General features: G+C 42.7%; 1 protein-coding gene across 1 annotated transcript in view; it reads left to right on the forward strand.

Annotated features, from left to right (window-relative positions):
* PDE6C (phosphodiesterase 6C) overlaps positions 1-19,084 on the forward strand; it is a 48,453-nt gene that overhangs the window by 18,737 nt on the left and 10,632 nt on the right. Inside the window, exons 9-15 of the mRNA XM_045878446.1 lie at positions 240-389; positions 968-1,111; positions 2,412-2,480; positions 7,311-7,457; positions 7,697-7,804; positions 8,226-8,335; positions 14,673-14,760. Coding sequence (XP_045734402.1) covers positions 240-389; positions 968-1,111; positions 2,412-2,480; positions 7,311-7,457; positions 7,697-7,804; positions 8,226-8,335; positions 14,673-14,760 — 816 coding nt within the window. The remainder of the gene's footprint in view (positions 1-239; positions 390-967; positions 1,112-2,411; positions 2,481-7,310; positions 7,458-7,696; positions 7,805-8,225; positions 8,336-14,672; positions 14,761-19,084) is intronic.

Below are 19,084 nucleotides of genomic sequence, written 5' to 3' on the forward strand. Positions count from 1 at the left end.
GCATGCACAAATAAGTACACGTGCATCTAGTGAAGTCTGAGTGAGCTCCATGGATTGTATCAATCTCCATTTCTTGGATTTGATAGTGCGTTACAGTTACATAAGCTGTTCCCACTGGGGGAACTGGGTGAAGGGTGCATGCCACTTCTCTGTACGTTTCTTTTGCAACATCCTGTGAATCTATAGTTATTTCAAAATTAAAAGTCAAAACATAATCTGAATGTCCTTATTGTTTGTAGAAAGGACCTGTAGATGAAACTGGTTGGGTCATTAAAAATGTCTTATCCCTGCCTATTGTCAACAAGAAAGAAGATATTGTGGGAGTAGCTACATTTTATAACAGGAAAGATGGAAAACCTTTCGATGAGTATGATGAACACATTACTGAGGTAAGTGCAATTATAAAATAATGGAGGTAAATGAAATTCATGAAACAATGGGGGCGGCGTAATTATGTTACTCTGGAGGGATGTTGTTGAAGGGCAATTAAGGCATGAGTCACTAATGGTTGTGGTCAATATGTGCCCATTGTGTCATTTCCGTTTCCTGACGTCTGTAGACTGCAACATTTTCTTCCCAAGATTGAACTTTGGCTTAATCAAAATTCTTTACAATATGAGGAAATCAGAAAGAAGTTTTCTATCTCCTTTTCCCACCCCTTCTATTCTTTGTCATTCTTGCTGTCACCCCAATCCTCTGAGTCTCAGGCTGTGCTTTATTCTACTGGATATTTGTAATTCCTCTCCTCTAATAAAGTATTCACAGTGCGTGGTGCATTTTGAAAAGCAAGGGCTTAGCCAGTTTTATTGTCTGGGGCTGATTATTAGTATGTTTTTTCTTAGATGGAAATAAGAAGCTGGGTTCTTGATGGTGGGAAGGAGACTGATTGATGGAACAGAATGTGGATGGTTGCCTCCAAATCAATTTTTCAATTGTAGAGAATTAAGTCACATTTTATCCATTTCAGACTCTGACACAATTTCTTGGATGGTCTCTTTTAAATACTGACACCTATGATAAAATGAATAAGCTGGAAAACAGAAAGGATATAGCTCAGGAAATGCTCATGAGCCAGACAAAAGCCACTCCTGATGAAATCAAGTCTATTTTGGTAAGTGCGGGAATTCAGTTCTGTGGACATTTGGTGGCATCTAAGCACAGCTTCTGGAATTTGCCTAATTACCTAGAGGTCTGACAAATGAGAATAGGTTTAATCCTGGGCTAAGGAAGAGGAGACAAAGAAGGAAGTTTGGGGGATAACCTGGGTGGCCCAGCGGACACAGAACCTTATTAGACTTCTCAGCTGCTTGGTTGGAATAGCACTCTGCTTAAAAAATAAAAAAAAAATAATATTTAAAAAACAGCTCCTGGGTCAGTAGGAGCTGGAGGAATGACTTCTAGATTCAAGTATGTTAGCAAGGAAAAAATATTTCCAGGAAGGGAAATGTACCGGTCAGCTATTGCCACATAATGCTGCATAACAACTATAACATCTCAGTGGTATTTCAACAATAAACATCGATTTCTCACTCAGGCATTGGTAGGATGACAGGCTTCAACTGATTCTTAGTTGGGCTTGGCTCTAAGCTGTGAGTTTGGTTTGCTCTATGCATATATCATCCTTCTTGACCAGCAGCTATCTGAGAAGTATTCTTCTTATGGTGATGTCAGAAGTGCAGGAGAGTAAGCCCAAGTGTGCAAGCCCAAGTGTGCAAACAGTTTGGTTTCATTCGTGTCACATTCACTAAAAGTCTCATTGGCCAAACGTGGCCAAGACTGATATCATGGATGATGGAGAAGCAAGTAGATATTTACTAACAATGTTCTAATCACCACCACATGAAGGGAAAATATCACACACCCACTATCTTTATTCCTTTTATTTCCCTAGTTTTCTGAATGTGTGTGTAGGTGCAGTTTTCTTGGGGTGGTTTTTTTTTTCTTTTTTCTGGTTTTGGTTTTGCTGGGTGGTTTGAAGGTTAAGAGAAATTTTATTTGACAGTTTGAGATGTTAAAAATGAGAAAATCTGGGGAGGGTGAAGGGAAATTGCTATAAATGCATAGAAAAACAAATGAAAAAATAGAAACACTCATAGAAAAAACAAATTTTTCTCTCTTTCTTGCCTACATACAAACAGCTCACATTTCTCTCTCTGTCTCTCTCTAAGACAGTCACTGTTAAATTTTACATTTGAGGGGAATAAAGAAATCAATTATATTTTTGTGTTGTGTTTTTTTGGAGAAAATTCTTCATAATAATGCTATAGGTCTTTTTTGTATCCCGAATACATCTTTGCATGGAACCCATTACAGCATAATTTAACATCATTTAAACCAATTTTAAGAGTAGAGGAATCAGATAGGAATTTTCTTTATAGGAATTTCACACCTCGATTGCTTTTACATTTTAGAAAATTAAAGAGAAGTTAAATATAGATGTAATTGAAGACTGTGAAGAAAAACAGCTTGTCACAATTTTGGTAAGTGTTTTACTTCTACCCTTAACATCTTTTAAATAAAATATATTAGGATACATATTCTCATTTCTCAAGTAAGTGTTGACTTTCCTCTTCTCTGGCACCTTTAAAGGCTAAAAAGAAAAGAGATTTCTTATAAAGCGTGATCTTCTGGTTCTCTGCATTTCTTCCTCCTTGTCTCCTACAGTCCAATCCACAAAGATAATTTAGAATCAGAAACCAGACTTCCACATAAGGAAACACAGGCACAAACTCTAAGGATATCATGGCCTTATTTATTTTAATAGCTTTGGATTGCCCCGTGGTCACCCCAGAAGACATGACAAATATACAGTAGAACATAGACCCTCTGAGGCACAACTGTCCTCTGCCATCTCTGGCTTCTTCCTTCTGGAACTTGGAGGAATGCAATTCTTTCCTATTGTTGCCATTAGGCCACCCCTATCATTTTGAGTTGAAAGAACTTCTCTTCCGGTTATTAATATAGTTAATATTATATATAATTAATAATAACCTATAGGTTATTCATCCTATGTTTGGTTCTAGGTAGTTTTGCCCTAAACTTCTTTGCCATAGACATCTTTGCTGCAAGCATTTCAGGGCAAACATTCTCGTTGCATAACTGATTGGTTTGTAAGGCAATTTTGCCGTAAAAGATGAAATAACTGGTTGACAGTCTCCTTTCTTCATGAGTCAACATGAACCAACTGCCTTCAGCAGAGTTGTCAGTTTGGTTTCATTTCTCCATTTTTACTCTCATTTTTATATTATGTAGACCTCAGCTAGCCCTCCTAGTGGTCTATGCAGTGATCAGTAGACGAGGTGGGGTCTTAAAGTAATGGATGGTGACAACTCCGTATATGGACCTGCTAGAAAGTTCGGTGACTAGAGTGTGGAGCCAGGCTGCACACCAGACGACCCAGGAAATGGAAGCACACCAGTTACAGTGACCGAAGCTCCGTTACAAACACATCAGCGTTATAACGTTAGCGTTTCTTCCACGTTTTCCATAGAACTTTGGAACGTCAATCAGCAGACGTGGGACAATCTGCCAAGAACAAACAATGGTGGGGAAGGCTTTCACAACACAATACAAAGCTCTGTTATAAATATGCATCCTAGTATTTGGAAACTGATGCCCCTCTTAATGAAGGAAGAAATTTTAGTGAAAAAACAAAGTGTGATGCCAAAGAGGAGATAAATCAATAAGTTAAAAAAAAAATATATATATATATATTACTCTGAACGAATGTCTTTAAAGACAGTTGCTTAGGTTCAATCCACAGAATAAAATCAGTTATTTGCACCATGTTGCCATGAATCTACCCTATACATTTTAAATATATTCAAATATTTTTTTATTTTACAATAAAGTCTTTTTCATTTTGTTATTCATTTTTTGTGTTTTATTACATCCTTTTTTATGTTATTTTTTATTTTTTATTTTTTTAAGTAGGCTCCATGCCCAGCATGGAGCCCAATATGGGCTTGAACTCATGACCCTGAGATCAAGACCTGAGCTGAGATCAAGAGTAGGATGCTTAACTGACTAAGCCACCCAGATGCTCCTCATTACATCCTTTTTAATAAATGTCCCTCTCTTATTTTTTGTGATTTTATTTTTTACGGCAAAAATTGCCTTGTAGCCAATTAGTTATGTGGCAAAAATGTTTGCAATGAAAATGCTTGCAGTGAAAATGCAATCATGGTAACTGGAGATCATAATTTTTGGAGAACCTCTCTGAAATACGTGACTGTTTGCTTTTTGAGTTCCTAAGTTTTATGCAGTAATGATTTGGGACAAGCCTGGAGCAGATTTTATACTCAAACAGGTGTTTCTTTGTAAAGCCACTGGTTCTCTGCCCATTTTATTGCTTCTCCGACATAAGGTCCTTCGTCCTCTAACTGGAGAACTAGCGAGTTTCTAGTGTCATGGATGCCAGTGGCAGTTTTGTTTTACAAGGAGGACTGAGTTAACCCGTGCTGATGCAGGCAAAGGAGGTGAGGCAAGTCCTCCCCCTACCTTCCCTCCTCTCTGGGACATTTCAGGAAGCCCTGCGGCTCACGATTATGCCGTAGATCCGGGGAGGACTTCCCAAAGAAGCACCTCCGTCACCCATCCTTAATTCCGTGTTGTTCATTCAGTTGGTAGTTACCGAGGTGCACTCTCCCTTCCCGAGCACAAAAGGTAGTACAGTCTGGTCCTATGTGGCTCAAGAAGGCCTGTTCATTATGGAGATAAAATACAGGCAACAACACGGCCCCACGTGGACGAGTTTCCAGAGCGTGAACACCAAAGGCCCAGGGAGGCCAAGGGCCTCCTTCTACTCATGCAAGATGGGAGCTGGGCAAAGAGGCTTGATGGGAAAGCAGGGTTCGCCTGGGCAGAGGTTGAAGCCAGGGGCTTGGGGACGGCTGGAGGGGAGAAGGGGAAGCAAGACAGTACAGACCAGGACATGGGGACACAAGAGAGCATGTGGTCTTTGGGAAACTGAGGCCAGCTGCTGTGAGCCAGGGGGTGGGGAGGGGTGAGGGGAGGCCTGGTGGGCAGGCGGCAAGACCAAGACGGCCTGGCTCACGGGGACCCGGGAAAAGGCCCCCTCGGGTGCCCAGGGGACCCTTCTGGGAGTAGATGGAGCAAGCCAGCCTCAGCAGGTGCTGGCAGAGCAGCTTCAGAGCCGAGTGGGACGGCAGGCGTTCCCAACTGTCCTCATCATGGCTTAACTTTGTGGTTCCTGCCGAAAGGAGAAAGCTGGCCGTGGGTGCCCAGAGTTCCTACTTAGCGGATCAACCAAAAGCCTTTATTTTTTTACCGGCCCTCTGTACCACAGATTTTAAAACAGCTGTTCTTCAAAACCTATAATTTTTGTACTAAACTACTCTTTTATTGGCTTGACTGTTACTGCAAATGGGGCCTGGGAGTCACACTTCTGAGAACGTCTTCCTTGGTTTCCTGCTAAAATGCACATTTACACTTTAGTGTGACTGAGTCTTTAATGCATTAAAATCATTTTTACATCTTATCTTCACTCTGCAAACTGTAGGGCTGAGACAAACCTCCAGCAGGGAGTCTGTGTGGCATGGGGTACTCCCTACCACACCCCCTTAACCTTCTCCCACTCCGATTTTTAAAAGATGTGCTTATTGTCTGTCTCTTCCCACGAGAATGCATGTTTCAGGGTCAGTGACAGTGTCTGCTTTATTCATCCATAATGCCTACAACACAGATAGGAACCAATAAATGTCTGTTGAATGAATAAATGATAAATGAATGAGAGAAACAGAAGAACCTACATGAGCAAAGAAACTGGGAGGGTTTGGAGAGAGAAAGAAGGTGACAAGGAGTAGCAAAGGACATAGGTGGGTCCTATGAAAAAGGGGTTTTGTGAACTGAATCTCCATTAATTCTCTGTGATGCAGGCAGATGAAATTAGCATTGCTTTTCAATTAAGACAGCAAAGACAAAAATGTTACTATTGTTATTCCCATTTCACGGATGAGAACACTGAGGCTTGTTCAGTCTGGGAAATGCAGCTAATCTGAACCCAGAACTAAAGGCTGGTCTCTTGGCTCCAAACCATTGCTTTACAGGGTGAAAAAAATCATCTCTGCCTAAAGTGACCAGTCCAAGACTAGCACGAGTGAGAAAGAATCACAGGGTTCTGGGAGCCCCGGGGAAGGGAGAGAAGGAAGAGGGTGAGAGACCAACCCAGACTCAGGGCTTAAGGGATGAGAAACCATAATTTTACTTAAAACAACCATCTACCATTTGGTATTGAAATTTGTATAAAATAGAGCATGAAATATTTCCCCTGGGAAACCTTAAACTTGCTGAGGGACGTGGCCTTAGCACGGTGTAAAGGACTTAGGACAGGCTCAGTAAATACCCATTGGACTGAATTGCTCCTGCGTGCACATCTGGTGGACCCGCAAAGCTCTTGCTAGCTTCTCCCTCCTGGAGTTTTCTCTCTTCCCCTGCGATGGTCTCCTCCCTGCCTTCCACCAAATCAGCTGAATCCACATCCTTCCAGAATCTCTCTTACTCTAATTCCCCCTCCAGCCTGCCTTCAATTTCTCCCCCCAGCCCTGGGCCCTGGACATTATGCTCTGTGAGTATTCTAAGATCTCTCCTTTCAATGATCTATAGTTTAGAACCATTTCAATAAGCTAAGTTCCCTAAGGGAGAGATCCACATTTTTATTTCCCTGGCTATGTCAATCGTCATATGCCAAGTTCACTGTTTTATCCACAGTCCTCGATCCTAACAAGGTGTGGGGTGAATGAGGCATCATTCATTCCATAGACATTTCCCAAGCACCTCCCGGGCACAGGCCCCATGAACGCTGGGAGCCATGGCAAATAAGACACCTCGATCCCACGTGGCGGAGCCCACAGTCCACCGAGCAGGTAAAGAACAGGATAGGAATGAATTAAGCGATCATTTACTGTTTCCTGAGTATTTCTGGAAGAGGAGAAAAGAGAAGTTGGGTACTGAAAACGGGCTGGGCTGTTGCAACAAAACATTTTCTTTAGCATCAGCGACAGAAAACAGCCACTGGGGATGGATTCGGAATTGAATTCCTTCGCCCAGGAAGTTTCTTAATATAGCTGAGTCTCAGTGTCACCCTCTGGAAACTGGGGACCGTGGTGTAGGCTTGTTGTGAGGATCACACATGTCCCTTGCATGGCCCCGGGGCTCAGCACACAGAGGCTTGGGGGATTGCACGTGGTCCGCTTTCATGCTCATTCTGCTTTACGCCCCATGTAGAATAGAGGAGAGCTGAGGGGGTGAAGAGGCATGTAATCCGAAGCAGCCCGTCCTTGTCTCCACAGAAGGAGGACCTGCCGGACCCGCAGGCGGTGGACCTGTACGAATTCCGCTTCAGCGACTTCCCCATCACAGAGCACGAACTGATTAAGTGTGGGCTGCGGCTGTTTTTTGAAATCAATGTGGTGGAGAAATTCAAAGTACCCGTCGAGGTCAGACAGTGTTTAATTAAAAGTATTGTGAGATACTGGTGCTGCCCCCGCCCGTGTTTCCCGTGGTTCAAAAGATTAACTTCCGTTTGGGTTTTCAATGATTATTAACTTTGTAAATATATCAGCTTAAACCCTGTAAACAGGACCAGCCTATCTTCTTAGATAAGATGGTCACAGACCTTCTAACCTTTAGAATTCAATTCCAAAGTCTGAACGGAGCTGTCTCGTTTGGGCGGCAGGTTCTGACCAGGTGGATGTACACGGTGAGGAAAGGGTACCGCTCCATCACCTACCATAACTGGAGGCACGGCTTCAATGTGGGGCAGACCATGTTCACTCTGCTCATGGTAGGTAAAGAGAGCTGCAAACCACGGGAAACCTGCACGCTTCCCTCGCGAGCGTGATGACAAGTGGACAAGGTCCATCGTTTTAGATCAGTAATTTTGGATCCTTTAAACCCCAAACTCCCCTGTAGATGATGCCAGAGAACACGGGTATCCCTGAGCACGTGGCTGGATTAGCCCGTAGAGTTCACACACTTACCTCCTTAAAGGAAACGTCAGGTACCTGCTGGGTTTTGTAATTGCCAGGAATGAGCTGCAATACCCAAGATGTAAAGCCAATTTGCTCTAAAAACACAGCAGGTCATCTTCTCCTTTGCAGGCAGGCCTCAGTGCACCTGCTCAGAGGTGTATTCATCTAAGTAAATATATATATTTATATATATATATATATATATATATATATATATATTTTTTTTTTTTTTAGACAGGGAGACTAAAGAAATACTATACGGATCTTGAAGCCTTCGCCATGCTCGCTGCTGCCTTCTGCCATGACATTGACCACAGAGGCACCAATAATTTGTATCAGATGAAGTAAGTGACATGTCCTGGTGACGCTTGAAGGCACCTTGGGGGAGAAGAGAACCTGTTTCTGTCTCTTAGCCTTGTCAGCTCTTCTTTATCACGTTTAGGAAACTCAGGGCCACGATCTGTTCCCTCAGAGACTCAGCCCTCATGATAAATGTCTGCTCTTTCTCCCAGGATGCTTGCCGCCTGCAGCCCCCTTCCCCCATGGTTTTCATTTCCAGATGCACCCTGCCTTATTTGTAAATGCCTTCACTCCTCCTTTCGCCAATGTGGTTAGTCAGAGTATGGAGTTCATATATGAAAGTGCACCAGCCTTGGGCTTACACGCGTACCCCACCGTGGAGCCCCAACCCCCAGCTCAAGCCAGAGGGCGTTCCTTCCTGGGCTCACTCCCCTTCCCTCCCCTGGTTCCTCTGTGGCTCCCGAGCTTTCCGGCAGCTGGCCTGGCATCTTATCTTCACGGCCGCCTTCCCCTCCTGCCCCAACCGAGGGCAACAATGAGGGTGCGCGTTCTCAGCTCAGATAGATGTGGGCTCCCTGGGTTCACAAGTTGTAAGCCTCGACCTCCTCATCTGGAAAGTAAGAATTGTAACAATGGTACCTAACAAGTAAGATAGTTGTAAAGATTAAATGAGATCAGGCATATAAAGCATTCGGCTCATGGTAGCCTCTGGGCAGTAAATAAATACTAAGTGTTATTATGATGTCCCTGACACTCTTCAAAATTCATCAGCAGTGCCGGTGGCCAGCTGAGCTCCTTGATCATGGCTTTTAAGCTGCTCTGTCTGACTTAGACACACTGTATCCTCATCTCTGACACACCACCTACCCCTCTGCAGAGGCACCAGGCATTTTAGAGAGAACAAGCTTGGAAGTCTGGGTTTGTGGGGTCCAACCACTTCCTGGTTGGGGAGCTTGGGCAAGTCACTTGGTCTATTTGAGATTCTGTTTGTGAACCACAGAAGGGGCAGGGTATCCCACCCCTCAAAGACTGTTGTGGGAATCAAATGAAATTTGATCTGAAACCACATAGTAGGTGCTCAAGAACAATCTCCTCAGTGAATGAAAAGCGCCTTGCAAGCGGTGCCTTCTCACCTTCAGCAACTCCAGCTATGGGGCTTTGTCTTGAAGAGAGGACTGGCACCGTGGCCTCGGGCAACCTCTCCGGAGATTCGGGCGCGCCCCCCTCCTCACTCCTGCACGCCAGGCTCCTGACAGTGCTGGGCTCCCTCCCTCTCCTCTGCTCACCAGTGCAGGAGCCACCTCGGCTCCGGCTCCAAGGCAGCTCCCAGTCCTGCCCCACGCTAAGAACTTGGCACTCATCGCCTCCTTGAGGCCTCGCGGCACTCCTGCCTGGGAGCGACTGTCACCTCCCTCTTTTACTGAGGAAGAAACAAGCTCAGAAAGGCCAAGTCCAACTTGCCAGACTGGATGTGGCATCTGGCCTCCAGGAAGGACGCAGCGACCTCTGAGGTCTCTGCTTTGGCGGGGCACGTGGGGTCCGGGCGGGTCCCCCCTCCATCAGCTGAACGTCTCCCGCCATTTCTCTCTGAGAATATGTGGCCGTGGAAGGACTGCGACCCATGTGCGGGTTTCCCTGCCGCGGGCACGTCAGCACGGGTATCCTTGGTTCTGGCAGCTCGGCTGCGCCACCGTGATCACACAGCCTTGCTGCACGCTGTCCTTCAGTAGTGATGCTCGCTGAGGCTCTTCACATCCCTGTTGTTCTGGAAGAACTGCTCAGGAGTCCACAGAGATATGGAGACAGGACATTGGCAAAAGCAGTTCATGAAAAGGTTGAATGAAACACGATTACTATTCCCATATCGATGGTGACAAATCAGGTCGCCATGGAGGGTGACATGAAGCAGCCGGGGACACAGATGACTCTGCTTCCTGGCTGGACCTTGTGCCCGTGGTCCGATTTCTTGTCTCCGAAATGTCTGGCCCCCTTGGTTCTGGTTTCCACCCTCGTCAGCCAGCCTTAGCCCACCCTCTGACAATGCCTTAAAAACCTTGCGATTTTCAGATGTCTCTTGTTCCCTCCGGCTCTCCTGTTCCCTTTGTTCCCTTCACTTTGCCAGCCAGTTTGTTTTCTGCTTCACTCTAAGCTTACTGATTCCTTCGTTCCTTTCACCCTCTCTTTTTGTTTAAGTTTTCAGCCCTCTTGTCTTTCTGCCTCTTTACTCTCCTCCATCTTGTCCCCAAAGAAACGCCGTTACCGGGACAAAAATATGAGGAATGTTAGAATTTATCCCATCCCCCATCCAACGCAGGCCTCTCCTCGACTGCCTTCCTCCCGATGTCCTCAAGTCCACATCCGGTTTTTTCCCATAATGGCCCACAGGCCACACCGCTCTTCTCTTAGGTGATTCTGATGGTTGGATGTTCTTCATGATACTGAACTGAAATTGGTCTCCCAATCACATCTGTTTGTCCCATTCAGGTCTCTTTCTGGAGCTGCTAGAATATGTATAATTTCTCAACCACAGGCCATTCCTTCATATTAAAGAGAATTATCTCTTCTCCCCCCTCCTTTCCTGGTTGCACACACCCAGTTGTTTAAACCATTTTATATGTAAGTTTCCACACATGTCATTTTATCTGCTATTCTTCTGTGAATCCAGTCTAGTGTTTTTATGTCATTCTTTAAATGCGGATTTATGTCATTCTTTAAATGCGGGTTTAACACAATAATCCAGACAGGATCTGAAGTGGTTTATATTTCATCTTAATTAAATTTCATCTTCTTGATTCTTCATTTCACTCTTAATTGAAATCGCCATTTGTCACACTCTGTCAGCCAATGGATTTGTTATTTTTTCCAGTTTTTTATCATTGGAAAATTAGTCATGATTTCCATTAATATTCATTCAAGTCACTGATAAAAATTATGCATCAGAACAAGAGCAAGGGCAAAATTTTGGGGCCCAGGGTTTCCATCCTGGAAACCTACTCCCAGGGTTGAAGACAGTCAATTAAGCACACTCACTGGGCTCTGCCGCCCAGCTGTGTGAGTGGATACACTCACTATTCCAGCACCTACTGCAGGTATCCTGAGGTGTCCTGTCAACTGCTTCGCTGAAATCCAGACACAGAGGGTCCATGGCCTTCCACTCCCACCAACCCTGTCACAGAAGTGTCCATAACATCAACCTGGCCTCATGTTCTCCTTCTAAACCTTCTCTGGGATTTCCTAATGATTATTCTGTAAGTGCTCACAAACTCCGAAATAGTTTAAACTGTTTCAGAGATAAAGGTCAATCTTCCTGTTCTGTCATCTACAGATTGTGTCATTTTCTGCTTCTTAAATTTTAGGATAAAATTTACTTGTATCCAGTCTTCAGTCATCTCCTCCACCACCTCAAAATTCTCCAGGGAATACTGACAGTGGTGCCCCCCCCCCCCCACTATAATCCTCAGATTTCTTCAGGAAGTTGGGATGTTACTCATCTACCTTAAAAGAACCCCTTAGCACTTTCTTACCAACACTTGCCCTTGTTGTAGTCTTAATTTCCAAAAATCATTCTTGAAAAGACCAGGAAAACTGGTAGGTTGGCTAGTCAAGTCACACCATGATCTCTGTTGCTTGAGTTTCTCTCCTTTGGTTATTTTTCTCTCGGGACAGTCACACAGTCTAAACTAGCTATTTTCCATACTTCAAGCTTACTGTTGCCAGACTTCCAAAATTCAGAGAATTATTGATGGGTGGTGTGATTTAAAGATTTTATTTATTTATTTATTTATTTGACAGAGAGAGAGACAGCGAGAGAGGGAACACAAACAGGGGGAGTGGGAGAGGGAGAAGCAGGCTTCCTGCCAAGCAGGAGCCCGATGTGGGGCTCGATCCCAGGACCCTGGGATCATGACCTGAGCCGAAGGCAGATGCTTAACGACTGAGCCACCCAGCCACCCCGATGGGTGGTGTGATTTAAAAAACTATTTTTTCTCAGTATCCCATGGAAACTTTTAATAACATTTCTGAAATTTACTTTTAAAATATCTTGCCAAATTCATTTTCTCTCCAAATATGTCTATACATATGTGTGTGTGTCTGTGTATGTATATAAATTAGTTCTTTTTCTTTTTACTGAACCATCTGTGAGTCATGCAGACATCATGACATTTTACCCTGAAATGTTTCAGCATGTATCTCCTAAGAATAAGGGAGACATTTGCCCATAGAAACACAACATGATGATCACCCTGAGGAAATTTAACATTAGTACAATACTATTATCCAATATAGAATGTTTATTCAAATGATTCCAATTTTCCCAATAATGTCCTTTATAGCTTTTTATCCCCTCTGATTCAGGATCTAATCAAGGATCACCCCTTGTGTTTGGTTGTCCAGTATTTTTAATCTCTTTGAATGGAATAGCTCCTCAACCTTCTTGTGTCTTTCTGAATATTGCCATTTTTGAGTCTGGGCCAGTTCTGGTGCAGGAAAGCCCTCAATTTGGGTTTTCCCAGTGGTTTCCTGATTACCAGACTCAGGGTAAACGTTTTTGGTGGGAATTCAACATGGATGATGCCCTTCTCAGCACATCAGGAGGCCCATGATAGCAATTTGTCCCATTATTTATGAGGTTTAGTTAAATTATTTATGGGCAATATCCAGGAGATCTCTTTATGTAAAGGTACATTTTCTCCTTTGTATTAATAAGTAATTGGGGAGGTGTTATTCTGAGACTGGATGTATCGCTAACTCCCCAGAAATCTTTCTTTATTTTAAACCCAAAGGAATTAAAGACACCATTCTTTTCTGACTGGAATCGAGCTTTAATTAATTTTTTAAATCTCCAGCACTGACACAGAGGAGGTATTTAAATATGGGATAAAATTATGATCAATTATCATATTGCTCAGACACAGTCTGATTGTTCCCTAACTAATGCATGTGGGTTACCAGACTTGTTAGTGACCTGTTACTATCTCCTCTACTCCCTAAAGTTCTGTTCTTTCTGAAATAAGATGAAACTTCTCTACTAAGGCTGCCTCCCCTATCTCTGATTTCTTCCTTTCTTAAAGTTATTTAGGGGCGCCTGGGTGGCTCAGTCGTTAAGCATCTGCCTTCGGCTCAGGTCATGATCCCAGAGTCCTGGGATCAAGCCCCGCATTGGGCTCCCTGCTCGGCGGAAAGCCTGCTTCTCCCTCTCCCACTCCCCCTGTTTGTGTTCCCTCTCTCGCTGTGTCTCTCTCTGTCAAATAAATAAATTAAAAAAAAATTATTTATTCGTTCCATATTTCTATAACAAAGTCTTCACATTACCTGTGTAAGCCTTTGGCCTCAGCCTCTCTCCATCACTTCCTCTCTCTCCCTGTTATTTTCGAGGGTTTCCCCTTCCTCAAACAGAAAGACTTGAAGGAAGACAGGGCACCCAAGACTGCAGTCCCCACTTATAGAAAGCTGTGACCTAACCATTAACAAATGGGAATTTTAACTTTAAAATTGATATCCCTGTCCTGAAGGAGGAAAGAAATGATCACTTTATAATCATTTTTATTTTGGTTCCTGGAAATTCTTTTTTTTAAAGATTTTATTTATTCATTTGAGAGAGAGAGTGAGAGAGAGCTTGAGAGTGGGGGGAGGGGGAAAGGGAGAAGCAGGCTCCCCACTGAGCAGGGAGGCTGATGCGGGGCTCGATCCCAGGACCCTGAGATCATGCCCTGAGCCGAAGGCAGATGCTTAGCTGACTGAGCCACACAGGTGCCCCAGTTCCTGGAAATTCTTAATAAACATTTTCCATGCAAATGATCTGTGGGCCTTCAACAGGTTTGTTCCATGTTCTGAGAGTCACAGGCCAGTGCCATAAGCTCCAGGGAACCTAAAGATTTTAAAGATGCAGGGGATGAACCAAACTTCCTAATTTAAATAATTCAGTCATTTTATGCATTCAACAAATTAGGTTTTTTTTAGAGTTTTTTTAAAGAGCGTATTCTCGGGCGCTGGGTGGCTCAGTTGGTTAAGCGACTGCCTTCAGCTCAGGTCATGATCCCAGGGTCCTGGGATCGAGTCCCGCATCGGGCTCCCTGCTCTGTGGGGAGCCTGCTTCTCCCTCTCCCACTCCCCCTGCTTGTGTTCCCTCTCTCGCTGTGTCTCTCTCTGTCAAATAAATTAAAAAAATCTTTTAAAAAAAATAAAAAAAAAAAATAAATAATAAAGAGCATATTCTCACGTTCTAAATCTAAAACATCAGTCCCGATGTGTTACTTTCGATCATTTCATAGTCATTAGTGGAGAGGGAGAAGAAAGAAATGGAAAACGTCCTCAGAGAGTAAAGACTCTATACTGTAATCTCTAAGCAGCTAAACTTATGGCATATCCTCTTCCTCCTAGATCCACGTCTCCATTAGCAAAGCTTCATGGATCTTCCATTCTGGAGAGGCACCACCTGGAGTACAGTAAGACTCTCCTGCAGGATGAGGTACATGAGCCTTTCTCCAGGGCAGCTCAGAAGCTCTGGATCAAAGCAATAACCCAAGAAAATGCTTAGAAAGAGGATGGCCTTGAGTTATGGCAGTTGACAGTCTATATCCTTATTGAAGTCAGTTGCTAGAAATGGCTATCTTGCAAGTGTTTTGAACAACCAGTTTGGAAGGAGCGGAAATAGAAAAGAGCCAGGGAAAGATAAAATCTCTGTGGGTCCGTGGAGAAAGAATAAAAAGCTTATGTAGATGTGAGAGGGCCCTGTGCATCCTAAAGTGTATATATATACATATATATATATACGGAAAGGGGAAAGGAGGCTAGATAGCCAATGATTTTCTTATTCATGGGGCATGCCCTGTGAGGCTTTGTATCTTTGAGGAAGTCAAGCTTTGGTAGGGGGGGTAAGCATGAAATTAGCATATAAGACAGAAACAGACAACTGCCGTCAGAGAGGCACTGGTAATGCTCTGAGATTCTAGAAGGAGATCCCACATTTAGGAGTAGGCAGGGCATAGGGGAGCAGAGGGGTGGGATCAGGGACAGCTTTGTGCAGGAAGCTTGGTCTTGAATTCACTTTGATTTGCACATGTCATGTACTACTAACATTCCATAGGAGGCCGTCATTCTTTCTTTTATGAATTTTATTTAAGGGTATATAGGCTTGTGGAAAAGTTGTGGATATGTAATATAGTTATACTTTAAAAAAATCTCTTGAGAAGGTTCCAAACCAAAACTGATTAAAACGAGTCCTTATTAGATGGAGGGAAACACTTGTCATAGCAGAGAACTTGTTGAGAATCACACGTGCTCAGTTGGGAGAAATAAGCCCTCCGGGGGGTGGAGCTTTTCTCAGTTTCTGTAACAATCTTTTATTAAAGGCTCAGGGAAGGAACATACAGAAATATGCTCAAGTCTAGAGATAACACTAAATTCTCCCAAATAATGTAAAGAAAGCCAAGTGGGGAAACTTGTAAGGCAGAGTGACCAAGCAGAAAGGTAGAAAAAGAAAAAAAAAGAAAAAAAAAAACTTGAGTGTTTTTAATAGCCTGTGATTGATGCTGCACCCACACTGGGGGACCCAGACCGAGTGCATCAGAATTCACGGGGCGGGGGTGTACAGAATGTTAAAAACAGTTCCTGGGCTTCATTTTGCACTTACTGATGGGGCTTTCTGGGATTCTGGCCCAGGAATTTGCATTTTTCGTTTTTTTTTTTTTAAGATTTTATTTATTTATTTGAGAGAGAGAGAGACATAGAGCCAGCAAGAGCATGAGTGGGGGGTGGTGGGGAGGCAGAAGGAGAGGGAGAAGCAGAATCCCCGCTGAGCAGGGAGCCTGATGCAGGGCTCGATCCCAGGACCCTGAGATCATGAGGCCTGAGCCAAAGGCAGACACTTAACCGACTGAGACACCTACGCACCTCATGCATTTTTAATGAGAATGATAATTCTGGTGTAAAGCCAGAACCTCTCCCTGCAGTAGCATTTATAACATAAAAATGATGATATTATTTGTTCTATGAAAATTAAAAGGAATAGAATTGAAAGTAATTCAGGAAGACAAGAATAAATTGCTGTTACTAATTTGTTATGAGTCTTTGTTGGGACAATCTTATATTTTTGAGCAAGAATTTTCTCTACTTTTTATAATCAGTGGTGTCACTGATTATGTGACACCACAAGCAGGTAGTGTCGAATATAAATTATTATTTAATTTTACGTGTTCCTACTAAAGCAAAATATATTTTAAGAACTTCAGCCAAGGGGACCCTGGGTGGCTCAGTCGGTTAAGCTCTGCCTTTGGCTCGGGTCATGATCTCAGGGTCCTGGGCTCGATCCCACATTGGGCTCCCTGCTCAGTGGGGAGTCTGCTTCTTCCTCTGACTACAGCTCCCCCTGCTTCTGCTCTCTCTCTCTGTCAAATAAATAAATAAAATCTTAAAAAAAAGAATTTCAACCAAGTGTTTAAATGCTTAACATTTGGGAGGGGGGTAGGAGGGTGGGGGTGGGGTGGGGGTCCTCGTATCTCATACGGTTTTCTGGAATTTAAAGGTTTATAATAGACTTGTTGTTTTCCATCTCTTTTAATGTTATTTACTCTGGAGTCTGAAACTGGTTTTGATGGCTATATAAAGGCTTATTATTCTTTCTAAAAAGTCATACTACATCTCAGTAATCCATACCACCTTGGCAAGGACCTGTCTACAATGCTATCCAACCTGCTAACTGCAAACTTACAAGGCCTGTAAATAGAGTCGCTAGGCAATGCAATCACAGAGCTTTTTATGAGCAGGCAAATGGAACGCTAAGAAAAATGAAATTTTTAGCCATCAGATGTTCTTTTTACACTTTTGGGAGACAGTATTGTTGTTTCATTTACTTTTTCGTATAAAGAAAATGTTTGCATTAAAAGCATTTAAATAAGGGCATCCTCATGATTTATATAACAATTTTGACATTTAGTGGTCATTACTCAGCCATTTTGTTTTGCATATTATGAGGCTTTATATTAAAATGTCCTTATGTCCTAGTAGAGTGGGATTCACAGTTCTGAGGATTAAGAAACACCCGTATTCCAAACCAGACAGAAGTCCACTCTTTCACCTGAGTCAACAGGTGGAAAACTTGCTAGTCAAATTTGTAAGAGTATAAACTTTAATGCCATCATGTATTGTAGAAACAACAAAATGAATTGCTCAGCTTAACAGAACCCTGTTATTATTCAAAACACTTCCTTACAGAGTTTATGATAATTCTATTTATGCTTTTCCATACCAACTTCATCCTATACAAAGGAGTGAAGAAGCAGTGAAATATCCTGTGTATGGTCCCATCGAGCCATGAACACGTTGGCAATGTCTTCTGATGGGTATTGCAGGTACCACACTGAAGGCTGGAACAGCCTGTACTTTCTCCAGCCTCACCTCACCTGAAAGCCCTACTCAGGATGTACTGGAGTCATTCCTACCTATTTTGGTGTACTGTTCAGAATTGATATGTTTACTGCCATTTTAATAGGAGAGGAGAACAAACATAGACTCTTTCTGTGGGCTAGGGAGAGCAGCTGAGCACGCCTGGGCCCTGCTGGAGTCAGCTGGGAAACGGGCCTCCTCTCATGCTCTGGGCCACCTGTCCCCACCTTAGGTTTTCAGCACAGTCCTTGGGAAGACAAATGGAATATTACATACATACATGTTTTTAAAATCAGTGACTCCATAGTGGTTGTAAAAATTACACTTGCAAATATAAAAACTCAACGACAGGGGAAAACTAAAAAACAAATATAAAAAAATATTTCAAATACTATCACTCAAAAAATTGCTATTTCAGTACCACCTGATGAACTTCTTGTGGCCACCTGTGAGTATACAGGCAGAATGGAAACAATTTTAGAAAAATGGGATCATACTATCCAAGCTTTTTTTTTAAAGTCAGTTATGTTTTTAAAATCACCTTATTAAAGTATAATATGTGTACAATAAACTGCACCCCTTCAATGTGTATAATTTTGAGTTTATATAATTTTATACACCTAAGAAACCATCACCACAATCAAGATATAGAACATTTCTGTCACCCCAAACCATTCCTCATGCCCCTTTGCAGTGCGTACCTCTCTGCTCCCAGCCCTAGACAACTGTTGAAATGCTTTCAGTCACTATAAATTAGTTTAGATTTTTGTAGATTTTATGTAAATGCAATTACACAAGTACTCTTTTGTGCTGGCTTCTTTCATACAAAGCAATGATTTTGAGATGTGTCTGCGTTGTATATATCAGTGATTCATTTTCATTGCTGATTAGTTTTCCATTTATCTTTATGTAATTCTATTTGAATTTAATAGAAGAAACATTTTGGAAATGGAAGGAATTGCAGAGCTTTAGACACTGTGTCTTTAAACAAGAGCTACTAGCTCTTAAAGAGCCCTCTACAATGAACAAATGAGAAATTGTGAAAAACTATAGCTCAGCATTTAGAATTTTGATATTTTTAGCCTATATGTATTAACTTTATACTATCTATTAACTCACTATAAAACATGAAGCAATGAAAATACTTCTGCTTCTTCCCATATCTTCGTCTGTTTTGTAAGGTGTTTATTATCATTAGCATTTTTTTACCATTATCAGTATTTATAAAATTCACATGTTGCTCGATAATTTCCACACACTTACATACAACACAGGTACTCATCAGGACAAGCGCACTCCTTAATCCCCATCCCCTATTTCCCCCGCGCCCCCACCCTTCCCCCTCCAGTAACCATTGGTTCGCTCTCTGTAGTTAAGTCTGTTTCTTGGTTTGCCTCTCTCTCTCTTCT

This window comes from Mirounga angustirostris, unplaced genomic scaffold (genome assembly GCF_029215605.1).
Source record: "Mirounga angustirostris isolate CCGP_5_RB_7025 unplaced genomic scaffold, mMirAng1.0.hap1 SCAF_6, whole genome shotgun sequence".
Classification (NCBI taxonomy): Eukaryota; Metazoa; Chordata; class Mammalia; order Carnivora; family Phocidae; genus Mirounga; species Mirounga angustirostris.